Here is a 20,323-nt window from a genome sequence, read left to right on the forward strand (position 1 = left end):
GCCTCGCCGAGTTGCCACTCGTATTTGCTCATAATATATTGTGTTTTGTATTGGTCGTGGTTGACAGAAGGGACGTGTCCATCTGGGGAGCACCAGAGCGGAAAATGGCGCATCCTACGCCCTACCTTCCTGAGGGAGTGCTGGAGAAGCTTGGGGAGATCACCATCGCTGGCAAGAGTAAGTATTGCAAACAGCCTCCCCTCACATTGACACTAGGAGTCGTTCTCATAGTGAGCCGTTGATCGACGGCATGGACATTTTCGGTGTGCGCAGCGTTGGTGACCAAGGATGCAACGCTCACGCCGCTGGGTGTTGGCGCGTACTGGGGTGAGTGAGCGGCGGTCGCGGCCCCGCGAGCTCGAGGGCCAACCGCCCGGGGGGACGGTATGGCGGGCTGCGGGCACTCCCGGCCGCGGGCCCCGGCTACGGTGATAATGTTGTGTGAAGCTTGCAGGCTCTTCAGCTTTGCAACGAGATGGGGGTTTGCCTCACAACTGGGCAAACCGCACAGCGCCCGGCCGCACAGCGCCCGGCCCCCAGCTCTTAGCGCAGCTGCACTGCAGGCACCCAGCATGCCGTGTCCGTGTCCGTGGCCTCCCTCCAGCCCCGGCTCCACCCTCTCAACAACCCGACACACAAATACATACACAGACGCGCGATTGCTGCCTACCCTATCTGCTCTCCCCCCCACCCTGACACACACCCTGACACACGCCCCATGACACGCCCCCCAACACGCTCCCCAAACCCTCCTCCACCAAACCCCCTCCTCCCTGCCTCAGCGCTGGCCGGCTTCCTGCTGTTCACGCTCGCCTACAAGCTGTCCAAGTACTACACCCCCCTGTACTTCAAGGTACAAGGAGGAGCAGCAGGGGGGAGGGTGTTACAGGGGGGAAAGAAGGTTGGGGAAAGGTGGGAAAGGGGGACAGGGCTACAGGAATGGCTGTGGCAGGCGGTGAGCGCCCCGTGTGTACCTGCGTGCGAGAGAATGAATGAATGAATGAATGTACGTCCGCGAAACCTGAATGTCTTCCAGTCGGTTGCGCATACACCCAACCACATGCACACACACGCACAGGGCTACAAGACCATGAAGCCGCTGGAGCAGCGCGACTGGGACACGCGGTGGGTGGGTGCGGGTGGGTGGGTGGGTGGGTGGGTGCGGGTGGGTGGGTGCGGGTGGGTGGGTGCGGGTGGGTGGGTGCGGGTGGGTGGGTGGGTGGGCGCGGGTGGGCGCGCTCCTGCTTCCGTCGCCAGCCGCCATGGAGCTTGCAAGTCACCCGCCTCCTTACACACGCACACTCAGCCCCTCTCGCCTTCCTCCGCCCGCAGCCTGGGCAACATCGCCTACTCCGCCTACATCGTGTACTGGGCGGTGCGGCTGCTGGTGCTGGACGACTACTTCTGGAGGGTGAGGGGCACAGCTGCGGAGGAGGGCAGGCGGGCAGGCGGGCTCCAAGGGGGTATGGGCGCTCAACGCCTGCCACCCCCCCCGGGGTACAGACATCCGAGGCCCACATCAGCAGCAGCACCCCAGGCCCCGAGCACACACGCACGAGCGCCCGCCTGCCGCCGCCTGCCTCCCACCTGCCCCTTGCTCACACGCTCCTGCTACCCCCCCCCGCCCCCGGCTGCTCCCCCCCCCCCCCTGCCGTGCTGCTTCAGGCCGGCGGCGGCCCCATCACCAAGCGTGTGTCGACTGACTCGTACGCGGCTCTGGGCGTGAGCCTGGGCTTCTTCGCCATGGAGCTGCTGCCCACACTCAAGTACTGGGTGAGGAGGGGGGGAGGAGGAGGGGGAGGAAGGGGGGGAGGGGGGGGAGGAGGGGGGGGAGGGGCATGCAGGAGGGGGGGTAGTCCACCGCTTCACTACCCACCCGCAAGCCCCGCTCCCCACCCAACTCACCCAATTCACCCAACTCACCCAATTCACTCACCTCACACCCCTCACCCCCCCCCCTCGCCAGATGGGCGGCAGTGCCATGGTGCTGCACCACATCGGCTCGCTCACCTGCGTGGCGGTGGCGGCGGCGGCGGGGGACGGCCACGCGCTGACGCTGTGGATGCTGTCCACCGAGTTCACCACGCCCTTCATCGCGGCCCGATACATGCTGGACAAGGCGGTGAGGGCGGCAGGGGGCGGGAAGGGGCGACAGGGTGGGCGGGGGAGGGGGGGGGTTAAGAGGGCGGTGTGTGTGGATGTGTGTGTGGCGCCCATGCCTAGCCACGCGACCCAGGACTCAACAGGGGGACAGGAAGGCCCTCGGGGTCAGAGGCTGGAGGGTAGGCCTTGTCGGGTGTCAGGTCTGCGGCAGGGGGCACTGGGCACTGGGGTCTAGGTCCTGGGGCACTGGAGTGTGTGGGCCGTACACCCCTGCCACCACTTACCACAACATGCAGATTGATACCCCAGCTCCCGCACTGCTCTTCCCCACGCCGTCTCGTTCCACTTACTCCTCCCCCTCCCGCCTACGTTTGGACACATTCCGCTGGGCTCGGGCATATGACCTCCCCCCTCCCCCAACCCGCTGGTGCATACAACCCCCTCCCCCCGCCCCGTCCCGCCCTCCCCCCCTCACAGGGCCTCAAGTCCCACCCCATCTACGTGGTGAACGGGCTGCTCATCGTGGCCAGCTGGACGGTGGCGCGCATGGCCACCTTCCTGCCCTTCTTCAAGACGGCCTGGGACGTGCGCGCGCAGGTGCCGCTGATGAACCCGCTCAGCCAGGTCCTGCGTGAGTGGGGGCCGAGGCGGGCCAGGGTGGGGCGGGGGTGGGGGTGGGGGTGGGGGGATGGGGGGGTGGGGTGGCGGGGGGTGGGGTGGTGGGGATGGCGCGGGCTTGGGCTGGGTGGGTGGTGTAGCCGGCTCCAAGTCCATGGTCCTGGGCGTGTGGCGCTGCAGTGGGGGGCTGTGGATACCCGCCCAAACTAAACCGGACCCAATGCAATAGATCGAGGAGGAGAACGGGGGGCGGGCAGTCGTGGGAGACAGTGGTGGGGCAGTCAGGGGTAGTGAGGGGCAGAGGGGGCTGTGGGGGCAGTAAGGAGCAGTGGGGTGGGAGGGGGCAGTGGGGCGCGTGTGTGCGGCGGAGGCGCGACAGCCCGGGGCCGGGCAGGCAGCCTTGATCTGAAGCATCTCTCCCCGAGTAGGGTGAAATGGTATTGTGTCTCTTTCTGGGACCTTGACTCCCCGTGCCCCCTCCCCCTAACCCCTCCCCACCTCTCCCCCCACCCAACCCCCGCAGTGCTGGTGTTCCCTGCCACGCTGGCGGTGCTCAACACCTGGTGGTACTACAAGATCGTCAAGGGCGCACTCAAGGTGCTGGGGCCCAAGAAGAAGCCAGTGGGCAAGACGCAGTAAAGCCAGCAGCCAAGACTCAGAGCAATGCGACTGCGTGAAGGCCCCGGGGCGGCTGAGGGGCGTTGTGGAGGGACAGAGAGGGGCGCAGTGCTGCGGGCGGCCCAGCCGCGTGGCCAGCCGGGGGGGCGGCGGCGGAGTGCTTGCGGCCGGGCTAGGGGGGAGGCGGGCGTGTGCAGCCGGGTGCGACCAGGGGCTGAGGGCCTCGTGCCTGTGGGCGTGTGTGCGGCTAGGGGAGTGCTGGTGGCGGTGGGGCGGCACACACAAACACACACGTCTGTGCGTGCAGGGGGGGGGTTATGTGTGGCCCGAGCCTAGTAGGTCCCAATAGTCGAGGAATCGGGGAGGGACGGGGCTTGGAGGGGAGCAGGGCGGGAATCCCGGGATATCCCCGGTCTGTGTGTTTTGCATCTTAGTGCATGAAGCGGCACAGGGCGCTTGTGGGCAGAGCTGGACGGCGACATCTACGAGCCGCTGCGGGGCATGCCCTGCACGTACCGCAGCTGGTGGACGCCTTGCAGGCCATAAGGCCGCTGGCCGCTGGTGAGGGGGGCGTGGCGAGGATGTGCTGGAACACGCGAGCGTTAACGCCTGGTTGTGTGCGTGCGTGCTGGGGATGCACGAGGCCGAGGCCGCGCAGCGAGCGCATGTGAGTAACACCCCTCTATAGCTCAGCCAATTCCTGGCGAGGAGTGTTGAGTGCACTCAAGTAGCGCTGTGCGTATGCCCGTGTGATGCTGAACGCCCAGCGAAGAAGGTGGGCCACACGAGCGTGCAAAGGACGTGCGGCGGTGGGCTTGGGGGCGGGGATTGGACTGCTGCCCCTACTGCTGAGGCGTACAGGCCAGTAGGGTGTAAGTTGTCACAGTGAGCTCAGTGTCGTGCTCGTGCAGGTTGGGCGTGCTGAAGCCCAGGAGTCTGAGGGGCACACGGCAGCGAAAACAGGAGACTTGCGTGGCAGGCATGCCGCATGCGACAGTTGCACCCCAAATTCAATGGACTCCAGGCCACTAACTGCTCTGGCATCTTGAATTGTAACACATACATCACCTCTATTGTTCGGGCTAAAAGACTCGTGCTCTTTCTCCTCCCCTTTGGCGATCAGCCTTGACCACCAGCAACACACGCGGCACACGGCCACAGACGTGCTGAGCCAAGCCCATCAGTATAGTGGTAGACGGTTGCAACAATCGGCTCGCCTTCCTATCATAGCATCCGCACAACGCTGAACGATCTGGCTGCATTTTGGTGACCAGCGCTTCAGTACAGCTACTTGGGCGCAATGCGACTTTCATCTGTCCCCTTGCTTGGGTCGTGAGCCAAGGTAGATGCGCAGGCGAGCGCGTGCTGTGCTGCACTGGGGTTTGACGAGGGAATGCTTCGTGGGCTAAGGTGCATCCAGAGCCCAAGGCATTGCATTGCCTTCAAATGCAGAAGTTGAATTGTCCCGTCGTGTTGCTTTATCTGCGCGCGGCGCTGCTGGCAAAACGACCCCTGGCATGTCATCCTTGCACCGCAGCGCGCGACTCGTTTTTTTAGACGGCAGCAATAGATATGATGGCCCAGGCACAGCCACCTCAGCAACAGCCCTCACTTCAAGTGTTCCTGTGGCTGGGGGCTGGTCAGCAACGAGCGGACGGGCGGATTCAGTACTCGAGCTTCCGCCTCAACTCCACCGATTACCGCGTGGGCGACTGCGTGTTTCTATTCCCCGAGGATGAGAGCTACCCACCCTACGGTGAGCATGGTCGCACAGCGCCCCTTGGTTGCAAAGCAAAGCTGCTATCTGACGCGGCTGTGTCGCCGTTGCCTGCTCGGCCTCTTACACCCCCCCCTCCTGGTTTCCCGCAGTTGCCCGCATCCTGTCGGCCTTCGTAGACACCCAGGTGCAGGAGGGCAGTGACCCGCACTGCATAGAGGTGAGGGCGGTGCCGCGACTGGAGCCCCGTTGTGTGTGTATGTGTCAGGGGGTCCACAAGCGCTTGCCGAACGGCCATTCCCGCGGGGGCCGAGCGTGAGTGCAGGCATGCGCAGGGGCCCTGCCCTGCCCTGCCCTGCCCTGCCCTGCCCTGCCCTGCCCTGCCCTGCCCTGCCCTGCCCTGCCCTGCCCTGCCCTGCCCTGCCCTGCCCTGCCCTGCCCTGCCCTGCCCTGCCCTGCCCTGCCCTGCCCTGCCCTGCCCTGCCCTGCCCTGCCCTGCCCTGCAATCTCCGGGTTGTCCTGCAGCCCTATTAGTGCGCCTGCCACGGCGCAGCTCGCGCGACCGACACCTGTCCCCGCGCCTCCTGCCTTGCACCGCGGCCCCCGACCCGCACTGCTCCGGGTTGTCCGGCAGCCACCCACCCACCTATGTCCCTTCCGCTTCCCCGCTCCGTCTTCACCCCTATCTGCGCAGGTCAAGTGGTTTGAGCGGCGCGTGAACCTGGAGCCGACCACCAAGGGCATCGAGGAGAGCGAGCGGGAGGTGTTCGAGCTGGAGGACACGGACGTCAACCCCATCGGTGGGGCAGGGGCGGGTGTGGGCGGGTTCAGAGGGGCGTGGTAGGGTGGAGGGGGGTTCATGGCGTGGATGGCACCCTTGAGGACTAGAAGAATGAGGAGCAAAATGAGGCAGATGGGTTGCGCGGCGTGGGCAAGTGTGTGTCGGTGCGGCGGCGGCACAGTCGTTTCCAGGCGCGTATAGACGGAGGCCTTCACGGCAGGGGCGCGGAGGAAGGGGATAGCGCGGGTAGACATGTGAATCGCTAGTTTGCAGTCCTCAAGTCACCTCGCCCGCTGCCCAAACTTCGCAACCCCTCGCCCCGCCGCTCACGGCCCCTCTCTTGCCTCACCCGCAGGCTGCATCTCCGGCAAGTGCCGAATCGTCAAGGCGCACAACTACGAGGAGGCCCGCCTGCGCCGCTCCGCCGCTGCCACTGGCGGCAGTGGGGGAGGCGCGGGTGGCGCTGAGGCGGCGGGGGCGGGTCTGGGGCCCTCCGGCCCCGGCCCTTCCTCTGCAGACCCCTGGTTCTTCTGCAGGGGCTACTTCCAGCAGACCACCAACAGCTTCGTGGCGTACACACCTGACGAGATGGGTGAGAGCGGAGGGGGGGGGCGGGCGCGGCAGGGCTTTGGGGCAGGGAGCTGTTTCCACCATTCCACTGATTCCAGCAGGCAAACAAGAGGAGGTAGAACAAGGAAAATTGAAGCGGGGCCGTGTGGGGGAGGGGGCGTGCCTTCGTGTGGGGTGGCGGCGAGCAGGTGGAGAGTGGCAGCAGTGAAGGGGGAGGGCCAGGGATTGCAGTGTCTTGAGAAAGCCATAGAGCTTGGAGGGATAGCAGCTGGCGCCGTGATGCCCCCTCGGTCCTCACTCTCTGCGTCCTGCTCCATCCGCCTGCCCCTACTTCACCTCCCCCTCCTTGGCATCGACTCCCTCCTGCGGCTCCTACTCCCGTCCCTCCCTCCTATCTATGTGCCGCCGCCTCGTCCGCGTAGCCCGGCCGGACGTGGCCCTGGACGTGGGGCTGGTGGACACGGCCGCACACGCACACGGAGCCGGAGCCGGAGCCGGACACCTGGCGGGGCTGGCCGGGCCGGGGCTGGGCGGGGGCGGGGCCGGCCTGAGCGAGCAGGTGAGGGCCCGGGGCGCAGTGTGTGTGTATGGGGGGGGGGCGGGATGCGTGTATGCGTGTGCGCCCAGTGTTCGGAAGGGGCGCCATAGGGCTGCAGGACTGAGCCGGTGCAGGGTGGAGCTGGGCGGGCTTTGTCACGGGTGCTGCTCGGTGGCCACATGCGCATGTGTTACCGTCGTCTGGGCCTCCGAGCCTGCCGCCCTAACCATTGCCCTTGCATCCACATTCACCGCTGCTGCCGCGCACAGCCGCCCACGCCGACGCGGTTACGGGGACCCAACACAGCCGCCGGCAGCGGGCCGGTGTGGGGTCTGCCCCACGGCCACGCCGGCAAGGCCGCCGCGCTTCACTCCAGCCACCACTCGCAGCACCCACACGCCGGCAGCGGCGCGGACCCGCACCACATGGCTGACCCCGGGGAGGCGGGCGTGTGCTGGGGGGCGGCGGGGCTGGACGGCGAGGGCGGAGACGGCGGCGCCGGGCCGGAGGACGATGAAGAGTATTCGGACCCAGACAACAACCACAACGACAACAGGGGCGGAGGAGGCGGTGGAGCGGGGGCAGGGGCAGGCGGCCGTAACCACCACTATGCCGGAGGCGCCAGCGGCGGCGGGCGGGCTCGGGCGGCGGGCGGGCACCACGCGGCTCCGGCGCAGCAGCAGCCGTCCTCTAAGAAGCAGAAGGCCACGGGGCGGACGTGTCTGGAGTGTGGAGCCACCACCACGCCGCAGGTGGGGGAGGGCGGGGCGTGGGGGCGAGGATGGGTTGGGGGTATGGGGGGGGGGGGGAGGGGGGGAGTGGCAGGGGGCGGGGACGGGCGCGGGACAAGGCGTGGGGGAAGGGCAGGGACACTCGCGTGCTGGGCTGGGCTGGGTTCATGCCGTTATGCGGCGACTACTGCTGTAGGCTGTGGGTTATAGGTGGGTTTGGGCGGCTGTGTTCGACTCGGAAAGGCGCTGTAGCCGTGTAGGGCAGCGCTGCCAGAGGTCGAATCACATGTGCGTGTGTCGGCATGTTTTTGGCGGCGCCCTCTGGAGCTTTACTCAATCCGCCCCTCCCTCGTTGCCCTGCCTGCGCTGCGCTCCTGGTGACTGGTGTGCTCACCGTCAACCCCCACACACCGCAGTGGCGGGAAGGCCCCATGGGTGAGCGAGGGCTGGCGAGACGCACTCTAGGCACCCAACAAACCGCCACTTACGAGTACTGAAAGCATGTTGGAGGGCTTAAAGACAATGTACGGTGTGTAGGGCCTTCGCCTTCCTCTCGCATTTTACTCACTATGCCCCCACCCGGCCCGGCCGCTGTTTTCACGGACAGGACCCAAGACGCTGTGCAACGCTTGCGGCGTGCGCTACGTGCGCTCGCAGCAGAAGGCGGCGGGGCAAAAGCGCGGCGGGCATAAGAACGGGCAGAAGACGGTGAGTGGGGTGTGCACCTGTCGGCATCAGGTGGCAGGGCGCAGTGTTCCTTATCGAGATCGGCATATGCCCACCAACGCTCTTCCTGCGCTTGCCCTGTGCATCTTATATCTTACAGGACGCCGCCCGCGGTCAGGGGGCCCGGACAAAACGGAAGGTGCGCCGGTCGTAGCTGTGTGCTGTGCTCTCATGTGTGCGGGCCATTGCTACGCCCCTGCGACATTGAGTCTGTCCAGTGCCGGAGCTGCTGCACCTGCCGCACCCTCCCTTCTCCTAACACGTGTGCCGCTCACTGCCCGCTGCCCACACAGCCCCACCACGGTGGCGGGAGTAGCGGCGAGGACTAAGCAATATCGCACCGTGCCCCGCACTGCGGGCTGGGCCGGCCTTTCAGCTGGCAGACTCGCCTGGCGGACGCACAACACCCTGGACGTGACTGGGATGACGCAGGAGGCTGTACGGTGGGGGCAGCAGACTGGAAATGACGGCCTCGCATGTTGTTATGCTTGCGAGCGGCGACGTGGACTCGGAACGGGCGCGACTGGTGCCAGAGCATGGGAGGTGAAGGGGCCATGCAGGAAGGAGGCAGTAGCAGCTTAGAGACACCGGGAGCTTCCGCGTTGTTTGCCAGCAAACTCGCGTGACTACTACACTTGTTTGTATTATATGTTGTGACTGCGGGAATGGGGTTTGCGCAATAGGATACGGCCGGGAGGTGCCGAGGCTCCTAGTGGTGCTGGCCTGGGAGGTTGAAATGCCGTCCCCGCTGTGTGTTGAAAAATGGATAGCGGTAGGCTCGAATGGGCTAGGACGCCGTGGTGCGCGGCGCAGACGCAAATGGGAATCGATGCAGCGCATGCACGCGCACATTAATGCCCCGCAGGAGTGCGGCGTTCCTTTCTCAGTTAGTCCTCCACCCCTACCTACTCCCCATTCTCCAAACCTCGCAGCAGTACATATGCAGAAGGCGACGATTGAATTTTTCTGGCTTGGCGCACCGCAAAATGCTGCGAGCGTCCATGAGTCTGCCGACCGCGTCTACTATACCGGCTTCAACCTGAATGGCGTGACCTTTCAGGCTGGGGAGTACGTTCTGCTGCATCCAGAGGAGGAGGCATCCCTGCACTATGTTGGCAAGCTTGTCAAGTGTTTCCACGACAAGAGCGGCGCCTATGGCGACCCGCATTGTGTTGAGGTGCGAGCTTTGGGGTGGGCGGCGGGAAGCAGCTGGCTGGGGGCGCCCGTCGCGAGGCCAGCCGAGCGCGCGCGTTCATGTGCCATTTTGTATGTCTCCCCCCACTCTCGGACGGGCCCTCCAGCTTCCGCGTGCGCTTTGCTAAGGTTTACGCGTAGTACTTTGCATTGAGCTTGGTATGGGCTGCTCGCGGCGCTCGCAGGTGGCCTGGTTTGAGCGGGCAGTCGTGCTCGAGGCCGGTGCCGACCTCAAAGAACTGGTCGAACTTGCGGAGACCGACATCAACCCTATCGGCTGCATTTCGGGCAAGGCCTACGTGCTGAAGGCGTCGAGTCTTGAGGAGGTGAGGCGCCTTTTCGGTCTTTATTCTGCCGCCTCACGAGTTCCGCGCGCCCCTCGCCGACACGCTTGTCTTTCGCCCGCTTTGTACACAGGCCTCTCAGCTTGCACAGGCCAGCGTGCCCGCGCACTGCGAGTGGTTCTGGTGCGCGCGGGCGCTCCGTGCGGGGGTCCTGCTGCCCTGCTCCGAGCTGGGTGAGTCTGCGTATGTAACTCCGCCGCATTCTGGTAACATGTGTATCATCCTTCACTGCGGGCGTGTGAACGGAACGCTGTGTGAGGTGCACAAACAACTCCCGCCCAAAATGTTCAAAGCCGACTGGTGGGGTTTTCCTCCTTTTTGCCTGCAGCCGACCCGGCCGGCGCCTCAGCATGCGGGCAGCAGGCAGCTTTGCCGCCGCAGCTCAGCGGCAAGCGCTCGCTGACGGGCGGCCAGGGCTCGGCGGAGGGCGCAGCCGACAGCGAGGAGGCTGAAGCCAAGCGCTCGCGGCTGCAGCCTGAGGAGATGCCCACCGCGCCCGTGCGGCGGACGGGCAAGCTCGTGAGTGGGCGCACATGTGTGGAGTGCGGGGCCACGCAGACGCCGCAGTGGCGCGAGGGCCCCGCCGGCCCCAAGACGCTGTGCAACGCCTGCGGCGTCCGCTACGTGCGCGCACAGCAGCGCGCCAACAAGCGGGCGGTCAGCATGGGGTCCTCGCGGCCCTCGGGCGGCTACGGCGGCCGGCAATCCCGCGCGTCGAAGGTGGGTTGCAAAGGGCTGGGGGGCGTGGGCTGCGGTTGGCGCGCAGCCTTAGGGCCTGTCCAGGCAGACCAACCGTTCGGCAGTGGTTCACTGGGTCCGTTGGTGTGCTGCTGCCCAAACCTGCAGAGCGCCCGCGCCGAGCCCGCGTGCGGCCCTCGTGGCGGCGCCCGCGCCGCTGCGTCCGCCGCTGCCGTGGAGGAGGTGCCTCAGCGCCCGCTGCGCCAGGTGGGGCGCAGACTAGGGTTTGCTAGGGTTATGCAGGTACTCGATACGGAAAGATTGGAAACCGGGCGCAGCCGCGCATGAGGCACGGCCACATCACAGCCGCAATGGCGGTATCTGTGTCTATGCCTTGATGCACGCTACTGCCGCCGCCGCTCGTGCTACCTCCCTCATTTCAGGCGGCGCTGCTAGCGGCGAACAAGACGGCGCAGTACGCGCGCACCGGCGTGTTCCCGCAGAGCGCCACCGAGCTCCACCAGCACCAGCAGCAGCCGTACGGGGGCTTGTGTACACTCGGCGAGCTGGAGCTGGTCGGCCGGCCCGGCACGCCGGTGTGCCCCTCCGCCACCGCCTCCGCCGGGGCCAGCGCCTGCGCGGACAGCCTGCCCGAGGGCGTGACGGTGGAGGTGGAGGTGGTGGTGGACGGCGGCGACATGGATGGCGGCTGCTGCGGCGGCGGCGCGGTGTCGCCGGCTATGGGGCTGGTGGCTCCGTTCGCGGCGCTGCCGGGGGTGCCCGGCGGCTACCCGCAGCTGCAGCAGTTCCAGCAGCACCACCACCAGGCCCTGACCCACATGGGCCTGCTGCCAGGCGCCGGCTGCAGCCCGGAGCGGCCTGCCGCCGGCACCTCCGGCCTGACCCACATGGGCGGCGCTGCCGCGGTGCAGGGCATGGTGCCGCTGGCGGGGCACGTGGTGCTGCTGGGGGCCGCGGCCGCGCCAGCCGCCGCCGCCGCCGCCGCTGACAGCACGCCCTCCACCAGTGGTACCAGCGGCAGCGGCCTGGCCGCGGGCGCGGGTGGCGACTGCTGCGCCAGTGAGCTGCCGGCAGCTGCGATGCCGCTGCAGCACCATCTCCTGCACCCCCACGTCATGTCGGTGCCAGTGTCGCCCAGTGCGCACCAGCCCGCCGCCACCGCCGCCTGCGACCTGTTCGTGTGTGGTGACGAGGACGAGGCGGGCGCCGGCAGCCACATGGGCCTGTACGGCGCCGGCCAGTCGGGCCTGCTGGGCGCCGGCGAGGACGAGGAGGCGTTTGGGTCGCTGGTGGGCGCGGAGGTGGACTTCGGCCTGGGCGCAGGCAGCGGCGACGGCAGCGCGGCGCTGTTTGACGTGCTGCTGCAGCCCGGCGGCCCGGGCGGCCACTGTTGCGAGGGCGACCTGGACGGCGACCTGGGCGTGGGCGTGTGCGACCTGCCGGACGTGGCCGCCCGCGCCGCGCCCTACTGCACCGACCTGGCGCCCGGCACCGCCGCCCGCCAGCTGCTGGACGCCGCGCCGCTGCTGCTGATGGCCGGCGACGTGCCGCTCGGGTGCGGCGCCGGCAGCAGCTGCGGCACGGTGGCGGTGGCCGGCGGCGCCGAGGCGGAGGCGGCGGTGCGGCAGCTGGTGGGGCTGGGCGCGGAGGCGGGCCGCGCGGCCACCGAGGCCCTGGCCGCCAGCGAGGCCGCTGCGGCGGTGGAGCAGGCCGCCGAGGCGCACGCCGAGGCGGCCCGCCGCGCCCGCGACGCCGCCGCCTGCAACCTGGAGCGCTTGCGTGAGGCGATCTGTGGCATTGCCGGCCCCGAGGCGGCGGCGGCGGTGGCGCTGGACTGCAGCGGTCTCATCGAGCTGCCGCACAGCCTGGGCGGTGGCGACGGCGGCGCTGTGTGCGCCGGCGGGCTGCTGGGCATGGGCCTGGGCTCCAGCCTGTTTGATGACGCCTCTCTGGTGGCCGTGCACTCGTAAGCGAGCAGCGCCTGTGCGTGTTAGAAAGCAGCGACGGCAGCGAAAAAGATGTGGCTGGACCCTCACACGCAACACTGGCCCAGCAGCAGCAGCAGTAGGAGTAGAAGCCCCGCGTGCAGCGGGAGCAGCAGCTGGAGCCGCGGTTAAACATTCAACTTGCGCGGCGATGGTGGCAGTCGATGCGTTTGAAGCGATGGGTGCTTGCGCTCTTGCTTCAATCGCACGTTGCCTACCATTATAAAGTGGTCTCGATAACCAAAATACCAAAAAGAACGTCGGCGATATGGCCCGCGACGTGGTTCATTAGCGCGGGCGGCGTACAGGTGCTACGCATGCCAACATTGTTGTGTTACGTGGTGGCTCGAGGGCAAGGGAACCGCGAGTTGTGGTGTGCTTCGGGTTTAGAACGTCGAGTCACCAGCATTAGGCTAGACGTATGTGTGCGTGTGTGTATGTGTGCGTGGTGTGCGCGAGGAGTGGCGAAATTTTTTACAGGCCGCCAGTCCCCAATTTTTGTGCCATAACATTTGAAGGCGCAGGACTCTAGCTGATGCTGTTGCCTGCAATTACTTCGTTTTACTCATGCCTCGGTCCTGAAAGGCATTCGACCCTCGTATCCACTCGGCCTGAGTGTGGGGAGGGCTTTGCCAGTGCAGCGCCTTGCAGTGCGGTGCGGTGCGCTGCAGGACTGACTGCGCCGAGGCCTGCAAAGGGTGGGCCTGCGCTGCCTCTGGAGCGGGCAGCTGTCCCCCCAATGCCATTCGACGTGGAACAAATCTACAAAAGCGGCGGTGGGTGCGTGGCATTACGCTGTTAGGACCGTGAACAGTCGGCGGCCCACTAAGCAGGTCATCATGGTGCCGGCGATGCGGGTGTGACTGCTGAAACGTGTGCGTGTTGCGTGTTGCGTGTACGGCGACCAACGCGTTTGCAGGGCACGAGAGGGACGTGGACTCGGGAGTATTGGGTAGAAGACATTTTTGGACAAAATGATTGAAGGTGCGAGAACACGACGACTCAGTTGGTGACGCGTGCGAGGTGTTGAGGCGTGTCATGAATTCGCTTGCGCGGTGAGGTCAGGAAGGCAAGGTCAAGTTGGACGCACGGGAATGGACTGCGCGAGTGCAGGAGGGAGCGCCGCGAGGGGTCGCGTGTGTGCAGCCGGTTGCGCCGCGCGAGGCCCATGCAGCTGCGTAGAGGCTACCAGCGGGAGCTGATGAGAGCAGTGCGGTGCGGTGTGTGGCGCGGGTGTGTGCGTGTGTGGGCAGGGCGGAACGGGGGTTGGAGTTGTGGCGGGAGGCATGCGGCTTGGTGCCGAGTGCAGGAGGGACCGGCTGGGGGCGGCTGGGGGAACCGGCGCGCCGGCGTGGGTCGTACATACACGCACACGGTGCATGGGGGCCGCACGCGGAAGTGCAGCTGGTGGATACTGACGACGGGGTAGCCGAGATCGACCGGGGAACGCCAGATTCCCTTGAATCTGGCGAGAGTGGGGTAGGCAACCCCGAAACCATTTGCATGTGCGCGCATGGTGGTGACGCATTCCTGTCTGTTCCGAGTTTTCAGAGTGTTGTTGGCGAGGCGGGGCCGCCCCCGGTGGTGGCGGGTGTCCCCGCCTCGAGGGCATTGGCACTGTAGGGCGGAGGAGAGCGCCCGCTCGTGGGAACTCGCCTCTTGCGGGCGCTGGGGACATTCATTGTCTGTCTGTGTCTCTTGAAGTCGCATCGCGCCCACGCGCGCCCGGGCGCTCGCTGTGCAGCCCCCGTGTGAGTTTGCCCGTGTTGGGGGCTCGGACGCAGGGCCCTCGCCGCGTCCGGAAACAGCCTCCCCGGCGCATGTTGTGGCGCAGCGCGCAAAGGCAGTGGGAGCACACGCTGCGGCCGAGACTAAGGCCACCATGATCTGGACTGGCCTTGCCCAGCGCATGGCGTGACCCTGCCAAACACGTGGTGCACTGGTGTGTAAGCGTGTTAGGAATGAGTGTGTGTTGGGATTTGTTGCTGTATACCTCCTCGCGTGTGTGCGAGGTGAGGGGTGCCGTGCACACTTGCACAATTGAACTCAACTTGTTATGAGAGGCGCAGCCGGCACTCGGCCTTATGGACGAAAGGCCAGGGTCCGGCGCACAAGCGGATGGCATGGTGTGACATGGTGCGGTGTGGTCGTGTGTGTGTATGTGTGGTGTTTGTTCGGCTGCAGGGAGGTCAGGGCCGGTGCCGCCGCAGGTGGCTGCTGGGCCGTGCGCCGCCTGCCTGTCCCCGCATCCGGGCCCCCACGGCACATGGATGGTGGGATGCGTGCAAACAGGGCGCGGCACCTGGACGAGGGGGGACTCTAGGGCCCCGTTAACCCCGAGACCTTGAGGAGATGAAAAGGCCGCTGGTGCATGTATTTGATTGTGTGTGTATGCACAGGTGTCAGGGCACCAGCCCGCACCTGGGGCATGGGTGCGCCCCCGTGCCTCGTCTCGCGTGAGTTGTCAGGCGCTGGGCAGTGGCTCCCACAGGCAATTGAAGTGGGTGCCAGCCCAACAATATACGTGCCACCAGCACAAAAAACAAGAAAAAGATTCAACCGTGTTTTGTGGATTCGTGTGGTGTGATTTGGAATGAGGCGGATTTAGATGGACAACGACACTTGTGGAGTGTGTGGCTGGTGAGGCGCGGGCGCTGAGGCCCCGACACGCAGGATTGCTACGGGAGTCTCATGTGCGTAGAAAGCGATGACGCATATTTCTTGCAGTCCGATAGGGCAAGACCATCGAGTAGAGCAATTGGAATGGATTGATGCGGGAACTAACCCGCGGTCGGACACGGATTGAATGCGGTAGGAGGGCTGGCCGCTGCAGCAAGTGAACAAGTGAACGAGATGCCACTGCAGGACACGAAGGCAAGAGCGCACATGGACCGTCTGGATGTGCTGATACAGGGCCTGCTGTAAAGAAGGAAGGCCCCTACCAGCTCATGCTCGAGTCGCTGTGGTGCCGTCCTGCTTGGCCCGGGGCGGGGCTGCTGGCGGCGCTTACACCTTTTGGCCCTGGGGACACTGGGGTTTGGGCGACAGGCCGGAGCAGGCCTCGACCACTGTTCAGTCAGCCGGAGCCAGCATACCGGTTCCAGGTCTCACCCGAGACACGCTTCACGCGGAGACTCCTGCAGTGTTGAGACAGGGTTGAGAAGGTCGGCAGGCAACCAGGGGAGCGGGCAGTTCCTATCTTGGCCGGGGATGGTCCCTCGTGTGGCGTGGCTGCGGTGCACCCTCATGGGTCGGACTGTCCTTTCGACTCTTCTTGCAACGTCGCACAAGCTGCCAGGGTGCTCCGTCATGCTCCGTTTGCTGTCGTGGGGACGTCAGCGCCGGTAACACCACAGCGCTGAGGTTGAGGCTGTTGCCAGCAGTCTCGCCTGACTCCGCCCCTGCCACATCAGCTGCCACTGGGGCGCTGACCGAAACGCCAGTCGCGCCACCAGGGGCACGGCCGCTGCACACGCCCAGCAGGCTACCAAGCATGGGTGTGCCTGCTGTGGCTGTGGCCAGGCGGGCGGCGCTGACAGCCACCACTGCCGCAGACAGCGGCGCGGCAGCAACGCCCGGCGGCGCAACAGTGGGTGGCATGCGGTCCCGGGTATCGGGGTATGGAACTGTTACAGCGGCGGAGGCCCTCAGGTGCGAGGGGCTGGGTAAATCCTGGTTGCCTGGCTACAGGCTTATCTTGTGGCTGTGGCTGGGACTGGCGCATCAATGCTGCGGAGCTACTGTCGATGCGGCGGCGGCAGTGGCGCCTCATCGTATGTCACAGGGGCGGAGACCGTGCCGCCGCCGCCGCACCCGTTGCCCCTGGGCCCTGGGCCAGCTGGTTGAGGTGCGCCCATCGCCACTGGGTGGAGCGAGAGACCTCTCAAGTCGTGCCAATGCAGGCGTGGATGGCTAACCCACGAGTCCTTCGTGTATGCCGCCAGACAAGGACGCCTGACGCTTTCAAATTTATTGCACGTGGTGGCAGTGAGAAATAAAGGAGGCCGGAAGGCTTAGCGCAGGCCCGCCAGGACGTCGCTTATGGCCAACAATGGCTGTCCATCTCCCCCACCCCCTGTGTGACCAGCTTAGTGGCTTTCGTCGGTCCTAGGCGGCGCGTGTGCGCGCGGACGCGGACGCGCGCACACGCGCCGCCTAGGACCGACGAAAGCCACTAAGCTGGTCACGACATCAAGCCTCGGATTCCCGTGCAGGCTCACGCAGAAGTGCAGACACGCACGTAGGACTCCTTGCCAAGCAAATACACACACAGCCACACCGCAATACATGCTATCCCGGTAAAATGAGCTTCCATACCGCCTCTGGATAAACAGGTCCTCGCATCTTGGATTGGGACACTGCCCAGCACAGTAGTCACATTTTCATACACTGTTGTCATTCCACGCGCACTCTGCCCGCACGCACGCAACCACAAAACGTCCCTTTGTCCTTGGGGTCCGGACACTCCTCGCCCACGGACTCATCCTCATCGGAACCCAGCATCTCATCTGCGCGCTCCGTGTCCTTCACCAGCTCAGCCCACTTGCACGCCTCCTGCGTCATAACGCCTACAAGCTGCGCCTGCAGCTCCAGAACCTTCTGCACGTACTGGGATTGTACTGGGTGTGGGCGCTCGGACAGAGAGTGCGCTGTGTCCCGCAGGCTGTGCACGCCACTGCTATCCGCTCGAGCATTAGCTCTGCTGCTGCTGGCTCGCTTCTGCCTGTGGCCCAAACGGCGCCTCTTTCAACCCGCTAGCTGCAAGCCGCTTCCTCACTCCCGCATCCGCTGCCTTCGTCCCCGGCCCCAATCGCCACCGCCACGGCATCCAGCCATGGCAGCAGCTACTGGCCAGGGTACCATCTCGATGGCCGTCCACAACCACGGCCGCCGCAGCCAGGTCCGCGCCGTCAAAAATTTGCCTGGGGACATGGGGGTGGGGTGGGCGGGGTTGGGACGAGTAGCCATTTGGCATGCTGCCCAGGGATTGAGGGCCCTGCCTGTGATTCTGCACCTCGGAAGCTCAACGTCAAGCATAAGTAAGCACCCTAGCAATACATCTACTAAACCTGTTCGCACAGTAACATTGTTCTGAAACAACGCCGAACGATATATGGCTACGCTGAGCTGGGGGGGGCATTGATGCAGCCGCGTTGCAGTCCCTCCCTTACAACGTCCGCCCCCCCCCCCACAACCCACCCCACAACCTCACTACATCATCACCTTCAACCTCGGCCAACCCCATAATGAGCTCCCCAACACAGACCATCCACCCACGCACTCGCCTCATCCACCGAGCGTTGCATGCGCCCCCCTCCCTTCATACTTCATGCGCTCGCCAGAATCCGCAGCAGCGCAATGAGGGGCTCCTTGTACGCCTGCATGTCCTCTGGAACAGGCACGCTGCTCTGCAGCATCACAAGCACCTGCTGAGGCTCAACAGCAGCGTGGAAGCTCGCATTGCTTATGCCCTTGAACGCTCGCACTGCCGCGTAGTCTCTTAAGCTGAGCCCTGAGCGCTGCACCGCGTCGTCCCACGCCTGGCTAACCCAGCTGAAGGCGCGCACGAAAGCCGCGGCGGCGGGGTTATTGCGGCTTGTCTCCATAACCCTGAGGGTGCCCAGAGTTGAGAGGACGCCATCCTTGGTCGCCACCGCTGCGGCAACCTTCGGCTCCATCGTCTCCGGCAGGACCAGATTCACGAAGACCAGGTTCTCGAACACAGAAACTTGGTCGCGGTACCTACAGCATGGAATCATTTCAGTGCTGAGACAAGGCTGGCTGAGATGCAGGCTCCCACAGCGGAGTGCTTACTGGGCAGCAAACGTTGTCGTGTCCTTGAACGCCTGCAGCTTCTCAATAGCGTCGCCATACTGGGCCTCAATCTTGTGACCTAGGTCGAGGCCTGCAGTCTTCGAGGAGCTGGCCATCTTCCCCGTGGAGGTCCTCAGAACCTCGATGCCTCAAAGCTGCCGCGAGCGCTTCTGTTGGCCCTTTCCTTACAACAGAATACGCTCGCGACCTCAATTATGTACCCGGGCAGACATAACCTACTTCCTGGATTCCGGCAACCGGCGCAGCGACGCATTGGGTGCATCCATCTGCAGCCGCTTACCTGTACGTGCGCTTGCAGGCGCCCGCTGCTCCGCGTGCACCCACGCGCCCCTTGGTGTACAACCTTGTAAGCGACAGCGACGTCGTCATCACCGGCCAGACGGACAGCGCGGCAGGTGTGTCGCGGGACCTTGCGCGGGACTGTCTTGCGTGGGCTAGTGTCCTGGTGTTGATGGTGTTGGTGGTAGTGGTGGAATGGACGGGTTCGTGCGATTTGAGTATGGTGCATGTGCGTGCGCCACGTGTGGCAGCACCATGGGCAGCGGTGCTGTGTTTCCTGATGTATCGACACCCCCAGCCAACTCTGTGGCGCGCAACATGCAGGGTGTGCCGGCGGTGGGCAATCCAAGCCATTCATGCGCGGCAGCAACAGCCACCACCTCAGCGAGCCCAGCATGCTGCCTGGGGCGGTGGCGTCATCTGCAGCCGCGGCATTTCGCCGTGGCACCATCGGCGGCAGCACCCCAGCAGCCCCAGCAGCAGCCCAGGAGCAGGCTGATCACCAGCACCGACCTGCGCAAAGAGGTGCTGTGTGGTGTGTCAACACTGACAGGTGCCGGCCTGGGTGCACATCCAGTGTGGCGTGGGGCGGCGCGGCGTGGAGGCGGGTCTGGAGGCGGTGCTGGCGCCACCATCGCGTGGTGGACTGCGCTTCCCGCTCATAGTGAAGCACCCAGGCGGCTACGGCTCCGTGGGCATGACCAAGGACTCCAAAGTGCACAACGAGGAGCAGCTTTGGAAGCAGGTGTGAAGGCCCACACTCCACAGGAAATGCCGGCGAGCCAAGTCGTATTTGACATATTCAATTGTGCGGGTTCAAGGGCCTGTCGGCCTCCGTTTATGAGTACTACTGACGTGCGCTTGCATTCTGTGACAGGTGGCGCGCTTCGTGGGCAGCTTCGGCGGTGCGCTGGTGGAGGAGTTCATCACAGGCCGCGAGTTCACGGTGCTGGTGGTAGAGGAGCCGGTGGGGCCGGGGCGGCTGGAGGGGGCAAAGGGAGGGAGCTGTGGAAGGACTTGGCGAGATCAGGCGAACTAGGATAACACTTCAACATGCAGGCAAGCATGCAGGTGGCAATAGGTACCGTGCGTTAGGGAGTAGTAGCCACCAGGGTACTCACGCGAGCCGACTGGCCTCAACCCTATCCTGCAGGGGGCTGCCACACGAATGGACGCGGGCTGCGACACGGACCCGGACCTGACTTCGTTCCGCCCCGTGGCGTACCGTACACACCCGTGGAGTGCGCGTTGGGCCCAAGTGAGGAGGCTGAGGGTAGGAGCTGCATCAGGATGTTCTTGGGCTTGGAAGAGCAACGCTGACGGCGGGGAGCAAGCATTGGCTTATTGCTGCTGTGTTTTTGTGGTGCCTCGTAACGGCAGGACGGCCAGGTGTTGTTCTGGGTGATGGTGGGCCTCAGGGTACATGGTCTCGTCCCATGCATCGTGTTTCGCACCCAGCCACGTCATCCTGACTTGCGCTGCGCTCATCTATGTCCTTTGTGTGTTCCTGCACAAGCGAGGACTTCAAGGTGCGACCGTGGCTTGGGTGTTCATTGTTGCAAGGACTTTGGGTTTGCATTGGGCC

General features: G+C 65.2%; 5 protein-coding genes across 5 annotated transcripts; 4 read left to right on the plus strand and 1 right to left on the minus strand.

Moving 5' to 3' along the window:
* The first annotated feature begins 61 nt into the window (after window positions 1-61).
* On the plus strand, window positions 62-4,353 carry CHLRE_08g358531v5 (uncharacterized protein). Its single transcript, XM_043064718.1, has 9 exons — window positions 62-177; window positions 274-327; window positions 783-853; window positions 1,079-1,125; window positions 1,333-1,411; window positions 1,666-1,773; window positions 1,967-2,122; window positions 2,581-2,734; window positions 3,245-4,353. The coding sequence occupies exons 1-9, from the start codon at window positions 105-107 to the stop codon at window positions 3,358-3,360; spliced, it is 858 nt and encodes a 285-aa protein (XP_042921719.1). The 5' UTR covers window positions 62-104; the 3' UTR covers window positions 3,361-4,353.
* Window positions 4,354-4,401: 48 nt separating this feature from the next.
* Window positions 4,402-9,263, plus strand: CHLRE_08g358532v5 (uncharacterized protein). Its single transcript, XM_043064719.1, has 11 exons — window positions 4,402-4,681; window positions 4,877-5,095; window positions 5,209-5,276; window positions 5,751-5,856; window positions 6,193-6,429; window positions 6,830-6,966; window positions 7,215-7,697; window positions 8,093-8,111; window positions 8,284-8,384; window positions 8,503-8,541; window positions 8,696-9,263. The coding sequence occupies exons 2-11, from the start codon at window positions 4,912-4,914 to the stop codon at window positions 8,729-8,731; spliced, it is 1,410 nt and encodes a 469-aa protein (XP_042921720.1). The 5' UTR covers window positions 4,402-4,681; window positions 4,877-4,911; the 3' UTR covers window positions 8,732-9,263.
* A 48-nt stretch (window positions 9,264-9,311) lies between these two features.
* CHLRE_08g358534v5 (uncharacterized protein) lies at window positions 9,312-15,561 on the plus strand. Its single transcript, XM_043064720.1, has 6 exons — window positions 9,312-9,579; window positions 9,782-9,922; window positions 10,014-10,113; window positions 10,269-10,660; window positions 10,787-10,885; window positions 11,062-15,561. Exons 1-6 carry the CDS (start codon window positions 9,343-9,345, stop codon window positions 12,607-12,609), a joined length of 2,517 nt encoding a protein of 838 aa, XP_042921721.1. The 5' UTR covers window positions 9,312-9,342; the 3' UTR covers window positions 12,610-15,561.
* Window positions 15,562-16,779: 1,218 nt separating this feature from the next.
* On the minus strand, window positions 16,780-18,611 carry CHLRE_08g358535v5 (uncharacterized protein). Its single transcript, XM_001703663.2, has 3 exons — window positions 18,439-18,611; window positions 17,910-18,366; window positions 16,780-17,546 (listed from the first exon to the last, which is right to left on the minus strand). The coding sequence occupies exons 1-2, from the start codon at window positions 18,552-18,554 to the stop codon at window positions 17,952-17,954; spliced, it is 531 nt and encodes a 176-aa protein (XP_001703715.1). The 5' UTR covers window positions 18,555-18,611; the 3' UTR covers window positions 16,780-17,546; window positions 17,910-17,951.
* A 110-nt stretch (window positions 18,612-18,721) lies between these two features.
* On the plus strand, window positions 18,722-20,323 carry CHLRE_08g358536v5 (uncharacterized protein). The gene is made up of 6 exons (XM_043064721.1): window positions 18,722-18,854; window positions 19,063-19,232; window positions 19,292-19,483; window positions 19,616-19,705; window positions 19,892-19,964; window positions 20,197-20,323. The coding sequence occupies exons 2-6, from the start codon at window positions 19,095-19,097 to the stop codon at window positions 20,208-20,210; spliced, it is 507 nt and encodes a 168-aa protein (XP_042921722.1). The 5' UTR covers window positions 18,722-18,854; window positions 19,063-19,094; the 3' UTR covers window positions 20,211-20,323.

This window comes from Chlamydomonas reinhardtii, chromosome 8, assembly GCF_000002595.2.
Source record: "Chlamydomonas reinhardtii strain CC-503 cw92 mt+ chromosome 8, whole genome shotgun sequence".
Taxonomy (NCBI): Eukaryota; Viridiplantae; Chlorophyta; class Chlorophyceae; order Chlamydomonadales; family Chlamydomonadaceae; genus Chlamydomonas; species Chlamydomonas reinhardtii.

Coding starts and splice junctions, on each gene's coding strand:
- CHLRE_08g358531v5 (XM_043064718.1), top strand. CDS start 105: ATGGCGCATCCTACGCCCTACCTTCCTGAGGGAGTGCTGGAGAAGCTT. Junction 854..1,078: donor ACACCCCCCTGTACTTCAAG/GTACAAGGAGGA, acceptor ACACACGCACAG/GGCTACAAGACCATGAAGCC. Junction 2,735..3,244: donor CCCGCTCAGCCAGGTCCTGC/GTGAGTGGGGGC, acceptor CAACCCCCGCAG/TGCTGGTGTTCCCTGCCACG.
- CHLRE_08g358532v5 (XM_043064719.1), top strand. CDS start 4,912: ATGATGGCCCAGGCACAGCCACCTCAGCAACAGCCCTCACTTCAAGTG. Junction 5,277..5,750: donor GTGACCCGCACTGCATAGAG/GTGAGGGCGGTG, acceptor CTATCTGCGCAG/GTCAAGTGGTTTGAGCGGCG. Junction 8,542..8,695: donor GGGCCCGGACAAAACGGAAG/GTGCGCCGGTCG, acceptor CTGCCCACACAG/CCCCACCACGGTGGCGGGAG.
- CHLRE_08g358534v5 (XM_043064720.1), top strand. CDS start 9,343: ATGCAGAAGGCGACGATTGAATTTTTCTGGCTTGGCGCACCGCAAAAT. Junction 10,114..10,268: donor GCTGCCCTGCTCCGAGCTGG/GTGAGTCTGCGT, acceptor TTTTGCCTGCAG/CCGACCCGGCCGGCGCCTCA. Junction 10,661..10,786: donor GGCAATCCCGCGCGTCGAAG/GTGGGTTGCAAA, acceptor CCAAACCTGCAG/AGCGCCCGCGCCGAGCCCGC.
- CHLRE_08g358535v5 (XM_001703663.2), bottom strand. CDS start 18,554: ATGGCCAGCTCCTCGAAGACTGCAGGCCTCGACCTAGGTCACAAGATT. Junction 18,367..18,438: donor ACGACAACGTTTGCTGCCCA/GTAAGCACTCCG, acceptor TCCATGCTGTAG/GTACCGCGACCAAGTTTCTG.
- CHLRE_08g358536v5 (XM_043064721.1), top strand. CDS start 19,095: ATGCGCGGCAGCAACAGCCACCACCTCAGCGAGCCCAGCATGCTGCCT. Junction 19,484..19,615: donor AGGAGCAGCTTTGGAAGCAG/GTGTGAAGGCCC, acceptor ATTCTGTGACAG/GTGGCGCGCTTCGTGGGCAG. Junction 19,706..19,891: donor TGCTGGTGGTAGAGGAGCCG/GTGGGGCCGGGG, acceptor CCTATCCTGCAG/GGGGCTGCCACACGAATGGA.